This window comes from Thamnophis sirtalis, unplaced genomic scaffold, assembly GCF_051295495.1.
Source record: "Thamnophis sirtalis isolate CommonGarterSnake01/CBP01778 unplaced genomic scaffold, rThaSir2_p1.2 scaffold_3, whole genome shotgun sequence".
Taxonomy (NCBI): domain Eukaryota; kingdom Metazoa; phylum Chordata; class Lepidosauria; order Squamata; family Natricidae; genus Thamnophis; species Thamnophis sirtalis.
This window is the reverse complement of record NW_028261383.1, coordinates 48,627,216-48,645,288: the sequence shown is the minus strand read 5'-3', so window position 1 is coordinate 48,645,288 and position 18,073 is coordinate 48,627,216. Positions and strand designations below refer to the sequence as shown.

General features: G+C 37.4%; 1 protein-coding gene across 13 annotated transcripts in view; it reads left to right on the top strand.

The window, feature by feature from the left end:
* Nucleotides 1-18,073, top strand: part of FOXP1 (forkhead box P1) — a 628,729-nt gene that overhangs the window by 581,381 nt on the left and 29,275 nt on the right. For 10 of the 13 annotated variants that reach the window (XR_015695877.1, XM_087708880.1, XM_087708874.1 and 7 more), the window contains 3 exons: nucleotides 877-964; nucleotides 8,110-8,193; nucleotides 13,385-13,483. Coding sequence is in view for 12 of the 13 variants with exons in the window: in XM_087708880.1 (XP_087565006.1) it covers nucleotides 877-964; nucleotides 8,110-8,193; nucleotides 13,385-13,483 (271 nt within the window). In the remaining variant the exon portion in view is untranslated. The remainder of the gene's footprint in view (nucleotides 1-876; nucleotides 965-8,109; nucleotides 8,194-13,384; nucleotides 13,484-18,073) is intronic. The other 3 variants (XM_014054824.2, XM_087708882.1, XM_087708881.1) reach the window with 1 other exon arrangement.

The following is an 18,073-nucleotide window of genomic DNA, read 5'->3' as shown; positions in this document are numbered from 1 at the left end:
CGCTGAAATAAAAGTTTGATAAAGAAGATAAGAACAATAACAAATGACAGATTTTTAAAGATAGTAGAGGTTATTGTATATACTCTACAAAATGTTCTATTGCTATTAACCTTTACTATGTTTTCTTTAAGAAAATACTTAAGAAAACTGGCTAGAGCTGCTAATCGTCTTTCTGGAAAAATACCAAGCTTAAAGCTGTGGAAGTTGTATTTAATACTGTGTGCCTTCTGCACTTTTGTTTTTCATGCTACTAGGAATGGGTGTTCAAAATAAATGCCAAACCTGCATATGTGAGATTTTGGCATATACATGATTTTAATAATGCCAGAAACCACATGCCAGTATAGTGATAGTATTTGAGACACAAAATACTATTTATTTGGCTGAATTAGAAAACTGTCTCTCATGGAAAAAGATATTCAAAACAGGTATTCTAGCAATTTGCCTTTTCCTCATTAGCACATAATTTGTTTACGGTTCTCAGCCACTTCCTATTTTTGTTACTTTTTTTAATAATCATATTTCATTTTGACCATGTGAAATGTTTGTGAAAATGTTTTGAACGTATGATGATGAATAGCTACATATGGCATTTTACCCTGTATCATTTTGCTAATGTGTCGTAGCTTGGTTTCTTCTAATACTAAAAAGTATATTTACTTTCATTTCTAAATCATCAGATATTAATTATAAACATTTCTTCTGTAGTGTAATTGACGGGTAAGTCCATTTCTAGAAGACAGAGTGATTCATATAAGGATGCACTGGTTAAATTGGGGTAGATGGGATATTAAAAATATCTAGACTTTCTAGTTACTTGTTCTGCTTACTCATCTTGGTATTTTTCACTTAATCATTTTTTATATGTTATTACAGACATCTCAACAGTGAGCACGCGTTGGATGATAGAAGTACAGCCCAATGTAGAGTACAGATGCAAGTTGTACAACAGTTAGAGTTACAGGTAAAAATAATAATTTAGTATTTGTATTATTAATTAATTAATATTTCTTCAGTATAAATTTTTATCAGAGGAGTGATTTTCTCTTTGATCTAATTTGAAAAAGACCTTTCAGAATGTATTAATTTCTAAATGCTATTGCAAAAATTGTAGCTCGGCTTCCTATTTGCTATAACTTTAAAAAGAAATTAAAGCTTGAGTGCATGGAATTTTTTGTAATTATCAGTACATGTTGAATATGTCTTACATTTACAGTTTGGTTTGGTGATAAATGTGTGTGCGCGTGGTGCAAAGAATGGGTGGGAAACAAGATTTTTAAATTTTGACCAAGATTAGGTTGTAAATGACTTTATTCACTGGCCTAGAACATTATTTTAAATATATACTTTATTATTATAATTTAAAGCCCTGATTTATGTCAGTGCCCAATCTATTTACATGTAATCAGCTTCTAATGGGTTTATTAAAGGAATAAAATTAGAATCTATAAAAGACGTGCAATTCCTGTATTATTACACCCTTTTAATTCAGGGAATTTAAAAAGACACCCACACCCAGTTTGAATATGCCTAAGTGTTTTTTGTGGCCTGACATTCTTTGTGTGAAAGAAGTAGGCAAAAGGACAGCCAAAGCCGAAAAATTAAAACAATGCTGTACGCTAGATAGCCACCATTCCTCAAAAATAATGTGGCCTATTTTGTGTGCAAGATGACACTGTAGAGATATATGGAAGGCCGTGGGCTAAGTGCAGAAGATAATTACATTTGAAATTTTACTGAGTTAGTCGTTTAGAGCTTCAAATAGTTTTAGAGAAAAATCATCTTCAACTTTTTGTTGTTACTTTTCCTGATAATGATAATTTATATTTTACATCATAATTTACTTTTAAAAAAAATACCTTTTATTGTCTTATCTCAAGAATTTGGTTCCATAAGCTATATTTTACTTCCTGTAAAATTGTTGCCATGTCATCTCTTTGATATATTTTCTCCATTTCTGCCCCCCAACACTCCACTCCAAATAAAATAATGTTCAAAATATTGGTATTTCAATATAGTCAATGGAAGAGCTGCAAAATAAACTTCTAGAAGTCTTCAAGGAAAGCTAATTTCATTCAAAGCTATAAAGGCACAAGTGCAAGAGCTGTTATTTCTGTTGTTCATTCCTTCCAATAGTTAAAAAGAAACGAAGATAATCTTTGTTCCCTTTTTCCTCATTCTAATCCAGGTTTCACTCATTTCATTCAAGAAGTGTAAGGACTGAATTGGAGGCCAGGTAGAGGGGTTTAAAAGAAATACAAAATTAGTCCCTGACCATTTTTTTAAAAAAAAATATGAATTATTCTTTTGTGAGTTATATTTGAGTTTCCAACTGTCAATCAATATCTGTCAGTAAGAATGATTTTGTATTATTTTTATTCTGCCCGGTGACAATTTTATCAATCAGCCCTGTGATGCAACAATGTAGGGTTTCAAGAAGACATGGGCAGAAAATACAGTAAATGCCATAAACTCTCTTTCCTGTTAGCAAATTTATTTTTCCAAAAACTGAAGGAAAAAGAAAGATGACATCCTTGACTTCGGGGATATTTAACTTGGATTCAGCCTTCGATATCAGAGCTGTTATTCTACAGCCCCTAAAATCTTAATAACATTGATCATTTCCCTAGACAGAGTGGATCTCCATAAGCTAAGACTACCTACATACCAGTTTGACACCATTGCTGGGGTAAAAATCTTTTTCCTAACGTGATATACATTAACACAATTAAAAAACTGTCAAGGTCTATTTTCCAGGTGTAGTCAGGCCAGAGCCAAAAGTAGACTAACTTGCAGCTGTTTCTTAGCAAAGACATTTGCATTAGCTCTCTGCCAAATTTCTGCAAGATTTCTTCCAACATCTACATGGCTGGTAAACAGTGGGATTCGGGGACTTAATATTACTAGCCCAGGACAGATCTGTCAAAAAGACTCTGGTCTAAAAGGTGTCCGTGGATCCAGAATGAAACAGCTGGAAATTCATTATCAACACCAGTATGTAGAACAGTGTTGAGGAACAGGCTAGAACTCTTTCTCATGATAATGACTTGGTTGAAATGTAAATATTCATCCAACCAACCATTAACGTGTGAAGCTTTTTGGGGGTGGGGGGAGGGAAGGTTTTTTGGAAGGAAGAAGGTTTTTTGTGCTTCCTCATTGGTTAAAGCATTTATTTCATTCCACTTTCTAACTCCTAAAGTTCAATTCTTATAACACTGCTACTGTCAAAATTGATACCCAATTGCCAAGTACCCAAATTATGATCATGGGTATGTGGGGATGCTGCAACAGCGTCAACTTTGAGGACCAGTTACAGGTCTCCTCATTTAGTGTCATTGTAATTTCAAATGATCACTGAAAAAATGGTCCTTAACAGAGGACTACCTACATGTTATAAATGCAAGTAGAAAAATAAGACTCACCTTTGGTGGGAAAGTAACAGCACTCTGTGGGCCTTCAATGTTTTGTCATGCCGGCCACATGACCACGGAGGCTTCTTTGGACAGTGCTGGCTCTTCGGCTTTGAAACAGAGATGAGCACCGCTCCCTAGAGTCGGGAACCTTTACTTTTTACCTGCAGGTTGAGTTTATTAGCAGAGCAGATAGTGCATATGCCCTTGGGATAAGATGGTTTGAGTGTTCAGTGTGATCATATTTTCCTCTAGGAAGTCAGCCTTCGTAATGGTTTTGGGTTTGTTTTTTGTTTTTGCACTCGTGTTGGAAACACCGAGGTGCTTCCTGGTTGAAAGGATTTGCCAGAGACATCACCGTTGCTCAGGAAACTCCCACTTGGGGACTCCTTTCATGTCCCCAGCAAGAATTGGAACAAAGGACGGGAGCTCACCCCTTCCTCCTCCATGGCGGCACTTGAGTCTTGAATGTGACAAGCCAGCATCCTAACCATGCAAGCCACCATGCCCCTCAAATGTTTCTGTTATTCTTGTTATTAATATGCTGAATTTCTCAGGATACTTTTGTATCTTCATTCATACTAAGTCCAGCATGTTTTGTATTCCAACTAGATAGCAGAAGAAGTAAAGGAAGATGATGACACTATAAGAGAATTGATAACTCTTTTTCCAGAACAATGAATCTGCTGTCCAACATATAATAATGGGTAATAATTTATAGTTGGTCAGGACAGAAAACCTAATCAGTTTTCTGATCATATAAAGTAGGAATTTGAAAAAAAAATGGATCCATTTCAACTTGGGTCTTGCTTCTTTCAGAAGAACTGGGCATAAAATAATATTCACATTTTGCCTCTATCTTTTCCCTCAGTTTCGCTGAGGGGAAAAAAGTGTTCATTTCAATCAGGCAGGAAGGAATAACTTTCACACTGGAAAAATCTTGCAGGCCTGTAATTTTGTCAGCAGTTTGCAGTATCATAGTGAAAAATGTTTGGGTCAACCACTTCAAATAGATAGATATGTAGAGCAATTGTTACATTGCAATGTTACCTGTAAATCAGTAGGCTTCCAATAAATAAATAGCCCTCTTCTCATTTGTGTGGTACCTCAGACAACTAGCAAAATCTCATGTACACCTGTGAGTAAAGCCATGAATGCATTATAAATACCAGGGGTGGGTTCCAGCTGGCTTTACTGCCTGTTTGCTTGTGCTTCTGCTGCATGCACATGCACAGTTCAATTACGTGTATGTGTGCGTGTGCTGTTCTTGTTGTATTTGGGGCTTTTCCCATGTAAGATTGAGATTGTCTTGGCAAAGTTTCGGCAAGGTCTCGCTCACCATCCTCAGGCTGGTGTTTTGGGCTTAAAAGCGTGGCCGGAGCTGCTATCTTTCTATAAATCTTGGTGGGGGATGTGTGGAGTGCTGGCTTTGTTTCATTAAGTGGATTGATTCGGTGTGTGGCTGTATCATGATTGGTTGATTGGTGCTGGCTGTGGGTCTGTTGTTGTTTTGTGTTGTAACGGCCTGGGTGGTGGGTGGGACTCGATGGTTTACCAGGGCTGGTTTCCAGATGTCTGGTAGGCGGGAGGTATCGTCATGTCATCGCCCGCCTACCAGACATCTGGAAACCAGCCCTGGTAAACAAACGAGCCCCACCCACCACCCAGGCCATTACAACACAAAACAACAACGGACCCACAGCCAGCACCAATCAGCACCAATCTACCAATAATGATACAGCCACATACCCAATCAATCCACTTACTGAAACAAAGCCAGCACTTCACACACACACACACCAAGATTTATAAAAAGACGGCAGCTCCGGCCACATTTTAAGCCAAAACCACCAGCCTGAGAATGTCGAGTGAGACCTCGCTGAAACGTTGCCAAGACAATCTCAATCTTACATGGGAAAAGACCCAAATACAACAAGACCATCATGTTGGATTTTTTACCACTTTCTTGAAAATGTTTCCTTGAAAACATTTTGCTTCTTATCCAAGAAGCTGAATGGTGGGGAATGGAATGATTCTTCAGAAACACACATTTTTTTTCCCCTTTCTCTCCCTATATAAAGTGAAATCAGAGGTGGGTTTCTGCCAGTTCGGCCCAGATCAGGCGAACCAGTAGTGGCAGCAGTGGGAGGCTTCGCCCACCTGTCCAGATACTTCTGCACATGTGCAGAAGTGTTGCGCTCACGCACGAGCAAACCAGTAGTAAAATAAATTGAAACCCACCACTGAGTGAAATAATACTTTTTAAATGGTGCTGAGTCATCAAGTAATTTTTATGTTTTTGTAAATGGTTTAAGCATATGAACTACCACTTTTAAAACCTGTGAAATTGTAAAAAATATAAAGTACTTTGGAATATCTCTCAAAATAAAAGAACACATTTCAACTTCTTTTTTAATTTATTGAGGCTGCTACATTGCTCCAATACATTAGGGTTTGAATCATATGGATATGTCTGCCTGGATGTTTCATCAACAGAATGAAAAGGCTGGTATGGGAGACAATTTTACAATTTTATCAGTGACTGGAGCTATACTTTTATTTTACTTTTAATACTTACAGTAGGTATTAATACCTACAGTAGGTCAGTAGGAGAATAACCCCATGCAAGTTGGCTTATAAGCAGTGGTGGGTTTCAGCCAGTTCGCACCTATTTGGGAGAACCAGTTGTTAACTTTCTAAGTAGTTCAGAGAACTGGTTGTTGGAAGAAGTCTCATTTTGGTTTTTTTCCACTTTACAGGGCTAATCCTGTAAGGATAGCAGGAAGGAAACATTCTGGTGTTAAATACAAATAAATACAATAGCAGGGTTTGAGTTTGAGTTTCATTTTATTTATATGCCGCCCTATTCCCAATGGGACTCAGGGCGGCGCACAGACCCAAGGAGGGGAAGGGAAACACAAAACAAACCAACAGCCACACGATTCGAGAGGGGAAGGGAACTCATCGACCCCAGGCCTGCCGACACAGCCAGGTTTTAACAGCTTTTCGGAAGGCCTGGAGAGAGGTGAGGGTCCGAATCTCTGCGAGGAGCTCGTTCCAAAGGGCCGGAGCCGCCACAGAGAAGGCCCTCCCCCGGGTCGTGGCCAGATGACATTGGTTAGTAGACGGAACCTGGAGGAGGCCTAATCTGTGTGATCTAATGGGTCTTTGGGAGGTAATTGGCAGCAGGCAGTCTCTCAAGTACCCAGGTCTAATACCATGAAGGGCTTTATAAGTGACGACTAGCACCTTGAAGCGTATCCGGAGACCAATCGGTAACCAGTGCAGCTCGCGGAGGATAGGTGTAACGTGGGTGTACCGAGGTGCACCCACAATCGCTCGTGCGGCTGCATTCTGGACGAGCTGAAGTCTCTGAATGCTCTTCAAGGGCTGCCCCTTGTAGAGCAGAGTTGGAAGGGACCTTGGAAGTCTTCTAGTCCAATCCCCCTGCCTAGGCAGGAAACCCTAGACCATTTAAGACAAATGGCTGTCCAACATCTTCTTAAAGACTTCCAGTGTTGGGGCATTCACAACTTCTGGAGGCAAGATGTTCCACTGATTAATTGTTCTAACTGTCAGGAAATTTCTCCTCAGTTCTAAGTTGCTTCTGTCCTTGATTAGCTTCCACCCATTGCTTCTTTTCCTACCCTCAGGTGCTTTGGAGAATAGTTTGACTCCCTCTTCTTTGTGGCAGCCAGTGCTGGCTCATATTTAAATGGTTGTCCACTAGGACTGCAAGATCTTTCTAAACTAATCTTTGTTACCTACAGATTACCTACTAATCTTTGCTTACTACAGAAAGTGCTTCTCTAATTAACCCTTATTACATTGTAACAGCTAAGGCGAAGCAACCATCGATGTGAGTGATGTTGAGTTGGCCAAGCCCACCCAGTCACATGACGCTTACCCAGCTGGTTATTAGGGTAGAGAACCGGTTGTTAAATTATTTGAATCCCACCACTGCATAAGTTACAATTCAGTTTAATATATGTATCATCCAGTCTGTAGTAAAAGACAAAAAAAAAATCTCATCTTTGATGTAATAACAAAAAACATACTTGCCCAGGATGTATCCTCTTGGCTATACAAGCAAATGTGAAAAAGAAAGCTTGTTGATTTTTCTCCTCCAAAGTGAAATCTATTCTGTAAGAGAACAAACATTTACCTACTGTAGATGGTTACTTTTCCCTTTCCCTAAAGCTGACAATATCCGTTTAATGTTTTACATGTCAACCTCACCTACCTAATAGAGGGTATGTAGCCCAATTTTTTTTTTTAAAAAAAGTACAGAGTGTGATGTTATAGAAAAGGAGGAGAGGGCAACCTTTAAAGCCAACAAGCCTTGGCTTTGGGCCTCTTAGCATTGAGGTTGGTTAGTAAATGCAATTCCTTCATTTTCACCCTGATTGCTTCACCAACCCCTCCTGAAGCATGAAGGACTAGACGGCTTTAGTCAAAAGCTCCAATGTATTTTTGCACAAAAAAAAAAGCTGATACCCAGCACCAAAAGTTTTGCTTTGCTTTTAACAAAATGCCAGAGAGGGATGTGGATTCCGCGTAACATTTCCAAATCACAGGAAAGTAATACTATTGCACTTTTCCTGTCATGTGCTGGCTACAATGCCAGGGTTTAAATAGAGAAGAGCCATTCTGGATTCTGTTCACAAAACTCATGTTTACATTTCTCTTTCCTGTTCAGCTTGCAAAAGACAAGGACCGCCTGCAAGCAATGATGACACACCTGCATGTGAAATCAACTGAACCAAAAGCTACCCCTCAACCCGTAAGTATCTGCACGGACTACATAAAGCTTTGCCTCTGCTGATTTTTTGGTTCTGAGAGAGCCCCACAAATACAGATCATTTCTAACTAACAATATTAGTGTATCAGTTATTACTAGAAAGATTTCTGTCTTAGTCTGTTATGAACACAACATAATAGGTAACCTTGCTGCACCTTAAAATAAAGTAATTTATTATAAGGTTAGCTTTTTTTGCATAACAGCACGCTTTGTGATCATTATTCAGGGAAATAAATTCACTGCAATATTTGCAAACTAGGTCCCCGCATCATTTGGCTGAGACATCTGTCCCACTGCTTGTTTTATGTCAGAGGACTTCTCTTAGCCTTTATTGCTCCACTTAGAGTTAAGGATTTAATTCCTTAGAAAACTGAAAAAATAATGTGTCTTTCCCAGGAAGACATGTGCAAAGTAATTGTTCTGTATCTGTATTTTATTTTTTTCTCTTTCAGCTATACCTAATCAGGTTGCTGTAATTCTTAAGTCTTCAATTTGATTCTCTTTTTTTTTTCCTGTCAGATAGAAAGATAGATGCTTGCTTACATGCTATTTTACAATCGGCATGACAATAAAATTGATAAACCAATTTGCTGTTATGGTTCATCACTACTTGCTGATTAATGTGGTTTATACAAACTGTAGATCATCAGCACTAAATTTTCATACAACAAGTAAAATCAAATTAGGCCATTTACCTACACATAGCTATGAAACTAAGTAACAAATCAATCCTTCAGCTTAAAACACTCACATGAAGCAATTAGGAATTTCAGAGTATTATCAGAAGAGAAATAAACTTTAAAAACCTCATATTTAAAAGGTTGTGGGGGGCATAAGCTTTTAGGATAAGCAAGTCTGATTTTGATATGTAAATTAAATTTTAATTTAAAATAGAGCATTTTATTCAAATCCCTGATCCCTTTCACTGTCTTAGTAAATCTATGTGCAGATTTTTCTGCAGAGCATTTTTGAGTGGCAAAAAACAGTGTTCTTGTTTTTGAAATATAAGGCAGAGCTAGGAAAACCTTCATTTTGTGTAATCCTTCTTCCAAAATGTGGAACTCCCACGAAAGCTTGGGCCATAGGAAATAAGTTTATTTTATTTACTTTCCTTGGATTCATCCCCAGATCTGCCCCTATATTCTCTAAAAAATAAAAGCAATGCTTTTCCAGTCACATCAAGAATCAGGCAGCACCTAGAAGAGGATAAATCATTTCAAAAAGTACTTTGAATAAAAAGTGAAGTAAAGCTGCTTAAAATGTAACTTCACAAAAGTTTGAGACAATTACTTTGAGGATATCACTTGTGCTCACACAGAAAATGCATTAGGTCAGGGGTGTCAGACTAGCAGCCCACAGGCTGAATGTGTCACACGTAAGCCATACCCACCCCAGCTCCGCGAAGGGGGGAAACGTCATGATACGTCACGTGACGGCAACGTGACACTGCAAGTTTGACATCCCCGCATTTGTTGATGTTGTCCACAAATAATATATGCACATGTAGACAACCTGGGAAAAGCTCTTAAAGCTACACAGCAGGCCTTTAGGAGGTTGTGGTTACTTGTATGCATGAGAGTGGTGCTCCACACATAGCTAGAACTGTTCTACAAATGATTTTTGGAGCTCTGGATTACTTCCGTCACAATTCTCTAACAACACCATCTATCAAACGTGATCCTTCAAATAAGATGCAAGATGAGGTACAGGCAGTCCTTGACTTACAACCACAATTGTGACCCAAATTTCCATTGCTAAGCAAGACAGTTGTTAAGTGAGTTTTGCCCCATTTTATACCTTTCTTGCCACAGTTATTTTGTGAATCACTGAAGTTCTTAAGTTACTAGTAGTAGTGAATCTGGCTTCCCTATTCACTTTGTCAGAAGGTGACAAAAGGGGATCACATGGTGCCATGACACTGCAACCATCATAAATACTTGCCAGTATTTATGTCAATCATCTCAGTTTTGATCACATGACTATGGAGGATACTGCAATGGTTGTAACTGAAAAACAATCCTAAGTCACTTTTTACATGCTATAACTTCAAGCAGTCATGAAACAAAACGTTGTAAGTCAACTACCTGTATTTCAGAAGGTGAATTGTGGATAACTATGATCCCTTCCACTTTTCCCCCAGAAAGTCCTACAAAAGGAAGGTAGACCAGCATGGCCAAAAGTCAGTTGTAGAATGAAAATATCTGAAGGGCCAATATTTCCCCTTTGAGTACAAGAGCAATATGACTAGAACAGTTTAATCAGCTCCTAAGTGCTCATTACTTAAAATTCATGACTTTTTGCTAATAAATAGTAGCAGTTACAGAGATTCCAGAGTAAAAACTGTTGCACAACCAATAAGTGGACCAGCAGAGGAAGGAAGTAAAATTGACCAAAGGAAAGGGAGTGAAGAATCCACTGTCTTCATGAGTATTAAAAATGTTTTACATTCTAGAAAATTGTAGCTTTGATGGAGCCTCCCACTAAATTTATTTTTAACTGTTCTATTGAAAATTCTGTGCTACTAGTCAACATTATCTCTCAGTAGCTCTGCACAGTGTTTCTCTATTAAAAGAAATAGGCATGAATATTTTTGACTGAAAAATTAATAGCTTTTGAATTCGTACACAGCAGGTTTCTTTTCCAAAGCAGTCCAATATCACTGCACAGCACTTGTATAACCATTTATTTAGAGGCCAAGTCAAACCTTTGACAGCTAGGGCAGTGTTACAAGCCAACATAAAGAACTCCAAGATGTAAACCAACAATAGGCAGTCTGTGTGAGGTTTGCCATTGTCAAATACATAGATTGTTTGGATTAGTTTATGTAAATGTACTGTTGTATTACCCTTTGGAAAAAAAGATCGCATTTGTGTATGAAAAGTGGTTTCGTTCATAGGCAGCATTATAAATCCTTATCCTTTAACGTACACGTTAGAAGTAAAAATTGGCGCCTGACAGGACTATATTGTGTGACACTCTGTTATTGGATTGAAACAGCTGCCTTTTCATTTATTGAATATAGGAAATTTTATTACAGATATCATCAAATAAATCAGAAATTATTAAAATATGTATAGGTGAAGGATTTGAAAATTAATTACAAAGTGTAGAAATATAGTATTCTTCATATATGCTATCCTTGCAAGGAAAGGAAAAGAATAAAATTATAGAGCCAAGGTTTGGCCTTTATACATTCAGCAGCATATAATTCTGGCTAGAAGTGAGTCAATGACCAAAAACCACAGCATTCAATCCACTTTACACCCCATAATTAAAGTTCTGTTCTCCTTCTAACCATATGTAAGATATACATTAATTCTAATATTTTGTGGCTTTTTTTTAAGAATTGGAATTTAAAATTCTAGTTCTTGTTTAAAAAATGCAAAGAGAAGAATTGACTTGGTCATTTTTGATCAGGGAAAGTTGGTGATGAAATTTTGAAAGCTAATGGGGCCTATCTTAAAATGACCATCATAATCTCAAAGGCAGGTACAGTTTTGGGGGCCAATGAATTTCTTTGTCAAATATGATTTGATTATCATAGATATTTCTTGGAAGATCAAATGCAGGGATGTATGAAGCAGATGGAAACATTTTGAGTTGATTGTTCCACTGGAATTCAATGGCTTGAGAGTTCAGTGTTCAGTTAGAACAGGATTGTCAAATTTGACAACTTGTGGACTTCAAATCCCAAAATTCCCCAGCCAGCATGGAATTGTGGGAGTTGAAGTTCACAAGCCTTAAAGTTGCCATATTTGGAGACCCCTGAGTTAGAACAGCTAAAGTTGGCACATTTTGAATGCTCTGTTGCTGGGAAGTAATTAATGCAAGCTGATTTAGTTTGTTGTTGTGAATAGCCCCAATTATTCCCATGAAGAATGTTATATATGCTGCTGCTATGGTGCTGAATGCTTTCTCTGGTCATGGCTTTGTATGAAGATATTATTTCTGGGTTTTTTTTCCACTCAGTCTAGTTTACCTAGAATCTAGTATTACACAATATAATTAGAAAACTAGTACTGTGCACTGGTATTTTTATTGTTATGAATGCTCTCATTAGATTTCCATATGTATCTATATATGTATGTATATGCATCAGAAATGCAAGCATTTATATTGTAACATAATAATGCCATAATCCCATTATTTTCAAGCATTCCTGGTGATGATGAGAATAGAGGAGAATTAATATGCCAGGTGCTATTAGCTGACACTGTATAGCCACATATTTCTTCTCACAAAAGAAAGAAGAAATGCATTCCTCTTTCTTTGGTAGGTTTTTTTTCTTTTTCTTTTGCATACCTGGCAGTACATTCATCTTTATAGAGCTGACATAACTGTTGGCTATTTTTTATATATTTTCCTTTACCCTAACCACAGCAATTAGGATTGTTTTGAAATCCTGTTTTTAGCAACTGTAAAAACAAAGCATTAAAAATAGCCTTTTAACTGTGAGGTAATGACTGAGCATTTTAGCTGCTGTAGCTGTACTTTATAGTTTGAAAAATAATGGTATGTAGCAATAGTGGGGGAGGGGGATATTTGTAAATGCAACACACCAAAGCTGTTTTTATATACTGTTTTTCATTAAGTTCCACTCTTCAACTTGGGTTTCCTTTAGTATCTCTGCCAATAACAACACCTGCTAAGTGATCATTGCCTGCCAAATCTTGTGTTGCATGTAGTTATATATATATTTTCTAAAACTGCGTACATAAAATGTTCCTGGGTGAAACCTAACAGTCCTGACACCCATCCACTTTCAGGGTCTCACTGAGAGTAATGCTGTTCCATTCACCATTTGAGCCCCAAGCAAAAAAGATGAGTACCCATGTCAAGAGAAATCCTTGGCCTTAAGGCCACCTGAGACAGACTCAGAAGAGCGTGCTGATTTTTACACAGAAAAACATGCCACACCTCCCCTGCTACCTTTGTTATGGTTTTGTTGCTAGTCTTGTATACGTCTTTCAAACATAGACCAATGGAAGCTACTTTAAGAACAAAAAAAAAAAGTACATCTATATATGTGTATATGTGAATGTATTTGTAGCATGTTTCCCATTCCATAAGAATTCAGGAAGCAGTAGGGAGGGGTGAAGCTTCTTCCTTCATCTTATTGTTAATGTAAATAAAATATTTCTTTTATCATGTTTTCTTTTCCAAATTATTTTAGTTTTCCAAATACTTGGGTGGCCAAGGAGGGAATGACTACTTCAGGTTGCATTACTGCAGGCTTAAAGGGACAACCAAATACGAATTTGGAGAAAAGGAAGTATGTCTATTATGGATAGCTTTACTCATGTACTGTAAAACAATAATATTATATATGTATGCATGTGTTGGGGTGCGAGAGAGGGACCCAGTATAAATATGTACAATCACGAACGCACATCTCATATCTTATTGTTAAAGCCCTTTGATAGTCAAAATTGCAATTCTATAGATGGTGTCCTAAATACATACACATAACCAAAAAAACCATAATTTATATTTCTGATTATGCGTTTGCTGGTATAGAATTTGTTCCTAGCAGAACACAAAGGCAACTAATTTTTGGCGATTGAGAGAAAGATTACTTGTTCATTCCTATGTTGTTTTCTATACTCTTATACAGCCTGAAAATTACAGCTCTTACTGTAATAATTAAAGATACCATAAGAACATAAGGCCACTAGGAGAAGAGATTGACTCAAACATTCTCTTTTGTTTGTTCTAACAACATGGTAGTTGATCAAAGTAAATTGCAATAAGGCAAACTCTATTTGTATGACAAAAATCTTTATCAACTACTTCTCAAATCCAAGCAACGGCGTTTTTAAGTAGAAATTGATGTGGCATATCAATCAAGAAAACAAACTCCATCATTCTTAGCCATTTGTGACCTTTGCCCCACAAAACTGTCTTTACTTCGCTCTAGGCCTTTTTCATAGTTGATGTTTAAACAATGAATGTTTAATACATGATAATGAAGATTAGTAGTTGACGATTGCAACAGAACCATAGTTGTGACATAGTTGTGCTCCTGTTCATAACTGCTATCTGTAGTTGAGTTAACGTGAAAAAAGCAAAGAGGCTCTCCTTACAGAAAAGCTCGAAAAAGCAAAAACTTTCGTAGTAAGTGACAAGTCATGGTTTTCTTTTCTTCTTGTTCCTTCTGCCAATCTAGCAGTTCCCTCTGATAAAGCACAAGCTGTTTTCCTTCTCTCCAACCCCTTCCTTCTCAGAAGGCAGTCAGGTTTAATTTGGGAACTCGGCTCTTTTAGCAAATTAGCAATTAGAAAAATGTTGTGGGAATATGTATATGTGTCATTAGTTTTCCTGCAAATTAATAGCAAGAGCAGAGGTCAGGCAGAAATTTTCCACTTGACTGCAGTTCCTCTGTCAAGATTTGGCACTTTGCTTTAGAACGGCCACAGATGCTGAAAGCCACAGCCTTCCTCTAGGAACCGTCTTTTAATGAGTTTACCTCGTAGCCATTATTACAAATATTACGGCCTCTCCCTTACCCTTGAAATAAAATTACTGTTTCTACAAAATATTCCAGTGACATCTTACCCCATTGCACATTGATGGTGGGGTCACTGGGATGTAGTGTTTAATCATTAGATCACCTCCATAAGCATCTCCTAATTAGAGTCCTTACAATACAATTTTATCTGGTAATTAGCCAAGATTGGCTGCTTCCTCTTTAGCTTATTAGTGGCAGCCTAGCAGTGGGTGTGAATCGCAGTGTCATTTGTCGAGCCTGTTCAAGGCGGTGCCCCCCCCTCCCTTTGCTCTTCTTCACTTTTGTGTTTATTTCTAGCTGTATTACCTACCCTGATTGCCTCAAGAAATTTAACTCAATTCAAATTATTTAACTGGAGAACATTGACCTTTGGGCCTTCCACCATCACCCCTCCCCCAGCTTCCTAGTAGAAACAGATTAAATGTTTAAGCTTTTAAACAGCAAAAGCAGAATTGAACTTGTTTGAAATTGAGTGGTTTGAACAGTAATGAGGAAACAGTATCCGTGCACTTTCCAGCAGGAGAGCCAATCTTCTGAGTTTGTGCAGTGCAAGAACACTGGAAATTGATTCAGATTTGCTCATGCTGTTTAAGAGCAGAGATAAAATAGAGGAGATTCAATTTCTCAGGGAGACCTTGCATTGTTGTTATCCCCCCGTGCTTTTTATCATATGTGATGGATGGATGGATGCCAGAAGGGCGTAACAAAATGCAATCATCCAGTTCCTCCAAATAAAAGAACGTAGGGTAGCCTATCTGCTCTTTCCCTTTTGCATAAGTTAGCATTTGAAAGTAGTTACCTGCTTGGGAGAATGCAGTCATAGGTCACTTCGAAGTCCCTGACTGTCGTTTTGTGTCATTCATTGCATTACTGTTTTGAAAGCAAAATCCTCATTCCATGGGAACCTTTGAAAAGCCTAAGATAAAAAAGTTCCAGACCAACGTGCCCTCAGTTCACCTCAATATTATGTTGTCATCTTGCATGTAGAAAAGCATCTTGTAAATCAAAATAATCTTTTTTAAAAAATTGACAAATTAATTGTACTCCTTTGTCTGCATCTTCTTTATCAAGTTGTGTGAGCATTGAGTTTCTTTCTCAACACCTCCTGTGCTTTTTACATTCCAGAAATACACAAATATCCAGAAAGATTCTGAATAATAATAATAGTAATAATAATAATAATAATAATAATAATAATAATAATAAAAAATTATTAATAATGTTAATAATAAATATTATTACCAGTCAGTGGTATTTGTGATACATTTTTGAATGTTCAGTTGACTGAGTTTCATGTTTAATGAATAAAGTATTATTATTATTATTATTATTATTATTATTATTATTATTATTATTATTATTATTATTATACAATTGTATCACAGCGGCCAGTTGTTTCGCCGGATTTGGCATTGGTTACTAGTCGGGCCCCACCCAGGGGCCTAGGATAATTATTATTATTATTATTATTATTATTATTATTATTATTATTATTATTATTGACCACTTGATCAGTGGATGTAGCAAAATTTCACAAACTGTCTACCTACAACGCCATGACCGCATTGCTAAGATCATTCACTGGAAATTGTGCCAAAAGTTTGGCTTTGAGTACAGTAAAAACCACTGGGACCACTGGTTGAGAAGGTTTTAGAGAATGAGAAAGTCAAGATCTTGTGGGACTTCAGAATCCAGACTGACAGGCACTTGGCCCACAACACACCTGACATAGCAATAGTTGAAAAGAAAAAGTATGGTTCATTGGCATTGCAATACCTGGAGATGCACGAATTGAAGATAAACAGCAAGAAAAAATCACAAAGTACCGGGATTTGCAAATTGAAGTTGAGCGACTGTGGAAAAAGGTTTGAAGGTTTATTTTATTTATATGCCGCCCTATTCCCTGAGGGACTCAGGGCAGCTCACAAACCCAAGGAGAACCCAAAAAAGAAATCGTGTGTTGTCCCAATTGTAATTGGAGCCCTTGGAGCAATACCCAAAGGGCTACCTCGCTATTTGGAAATTTTAAATTTATCAGACTTAAACATTCTGATTCTGCAAAAAACTACCTTACTTAGAACAGCTTATATCCTTCGACGTTACCTTAACAGTTCCTAGGTCCTTGGTTAGGACTCGAGCTGTTGAGCTACCAACCAGTCCCAAAGGCTGTGAATCTCACCAAAGATTAACCATGCAATAATAATGATAATGATGATAATAATAGTAATAGTCACCAGATATCACGGTTGTAGAGGGCCGAAGTGTACAGTTTAATGATATCACAGTTCCTGGAGATGGCAGAGTGGAAGAAAAAGAACTAGAAAAAATAATGAAATATCGCGACATGGCCATCAAAACTACACAGCTATGGATGAAGCATATAACAGTGATATCCATTGTCATTGGGGTACTTGGCACCATGTCCAAGAATTTTATAGGATACGTCAACAAATTGCAGCTTCTTGCAATAACACCAGCGGAACTGCAAAAAACTGTGCTACTCGGAACATCTTATATTTTAAGAAGGTACTTGGTTGATACCTAGGACGCTGGCAGAAAACCATATCAACCATTAGCACCAGTCACTGGTATTTGTAATGCATTTTTGAATGTTCAATTGGCTGAGTTTAATGAATAAAGTATATAGTAATAAGTATTTGCGATACATTTTAAATGTTCAGTTGCCTGAGTTTCATGTTTAGTGAATGAAGTATATAATTATAATCTGAAGAGAAAAAGAACTGCAGAGGAAGACCACTGTATTTGGTGTCCTGTACCCCTGTTCCCCCCCCCCCGCAATGCTGCTTTTGCTAATGAAATGCTGTTCTTTGGTGTACGCATAAACGAAGGAATAGTTCATCAGAAGGAAATATAAATTAGAAAACAAATGAAGAGATACACTCCCCGATTCTGCTTGCCAATTCTAAATATCCCAAGTGTCTGTGGTAAGGGTATATATCTCACCTGTCTCCCATTAATGAAGAGCTTTCCCAGGCGCCTCTTGAATTCTGATAGTAGCTATATTGATCACAGAATAGGATTGTCTGCTGACATCGGCCAGACAGTGAACTCTGAGCTCACATGGACTAACAGTTATTTTCTACTGTCTATCCACCAGAAGTTTTATTTATTTATTCCCTCCCATCTCTGTCAATCCAGCATGATAATTTCTTTTAAATAGCTTTGAGAGCTTGGATCAGTCTAGTTTTGCATATCTACACCCAAAATTTGCATTACTTGAGTTAAAATATAGATGCATGATTCAGAAAGGCATATTTTCCCCTGACAGTTGACTTGTCATGACGATTACCTATCGTAGAATAATCTTATTTCTATTCTGTGTAAACGTTTGTA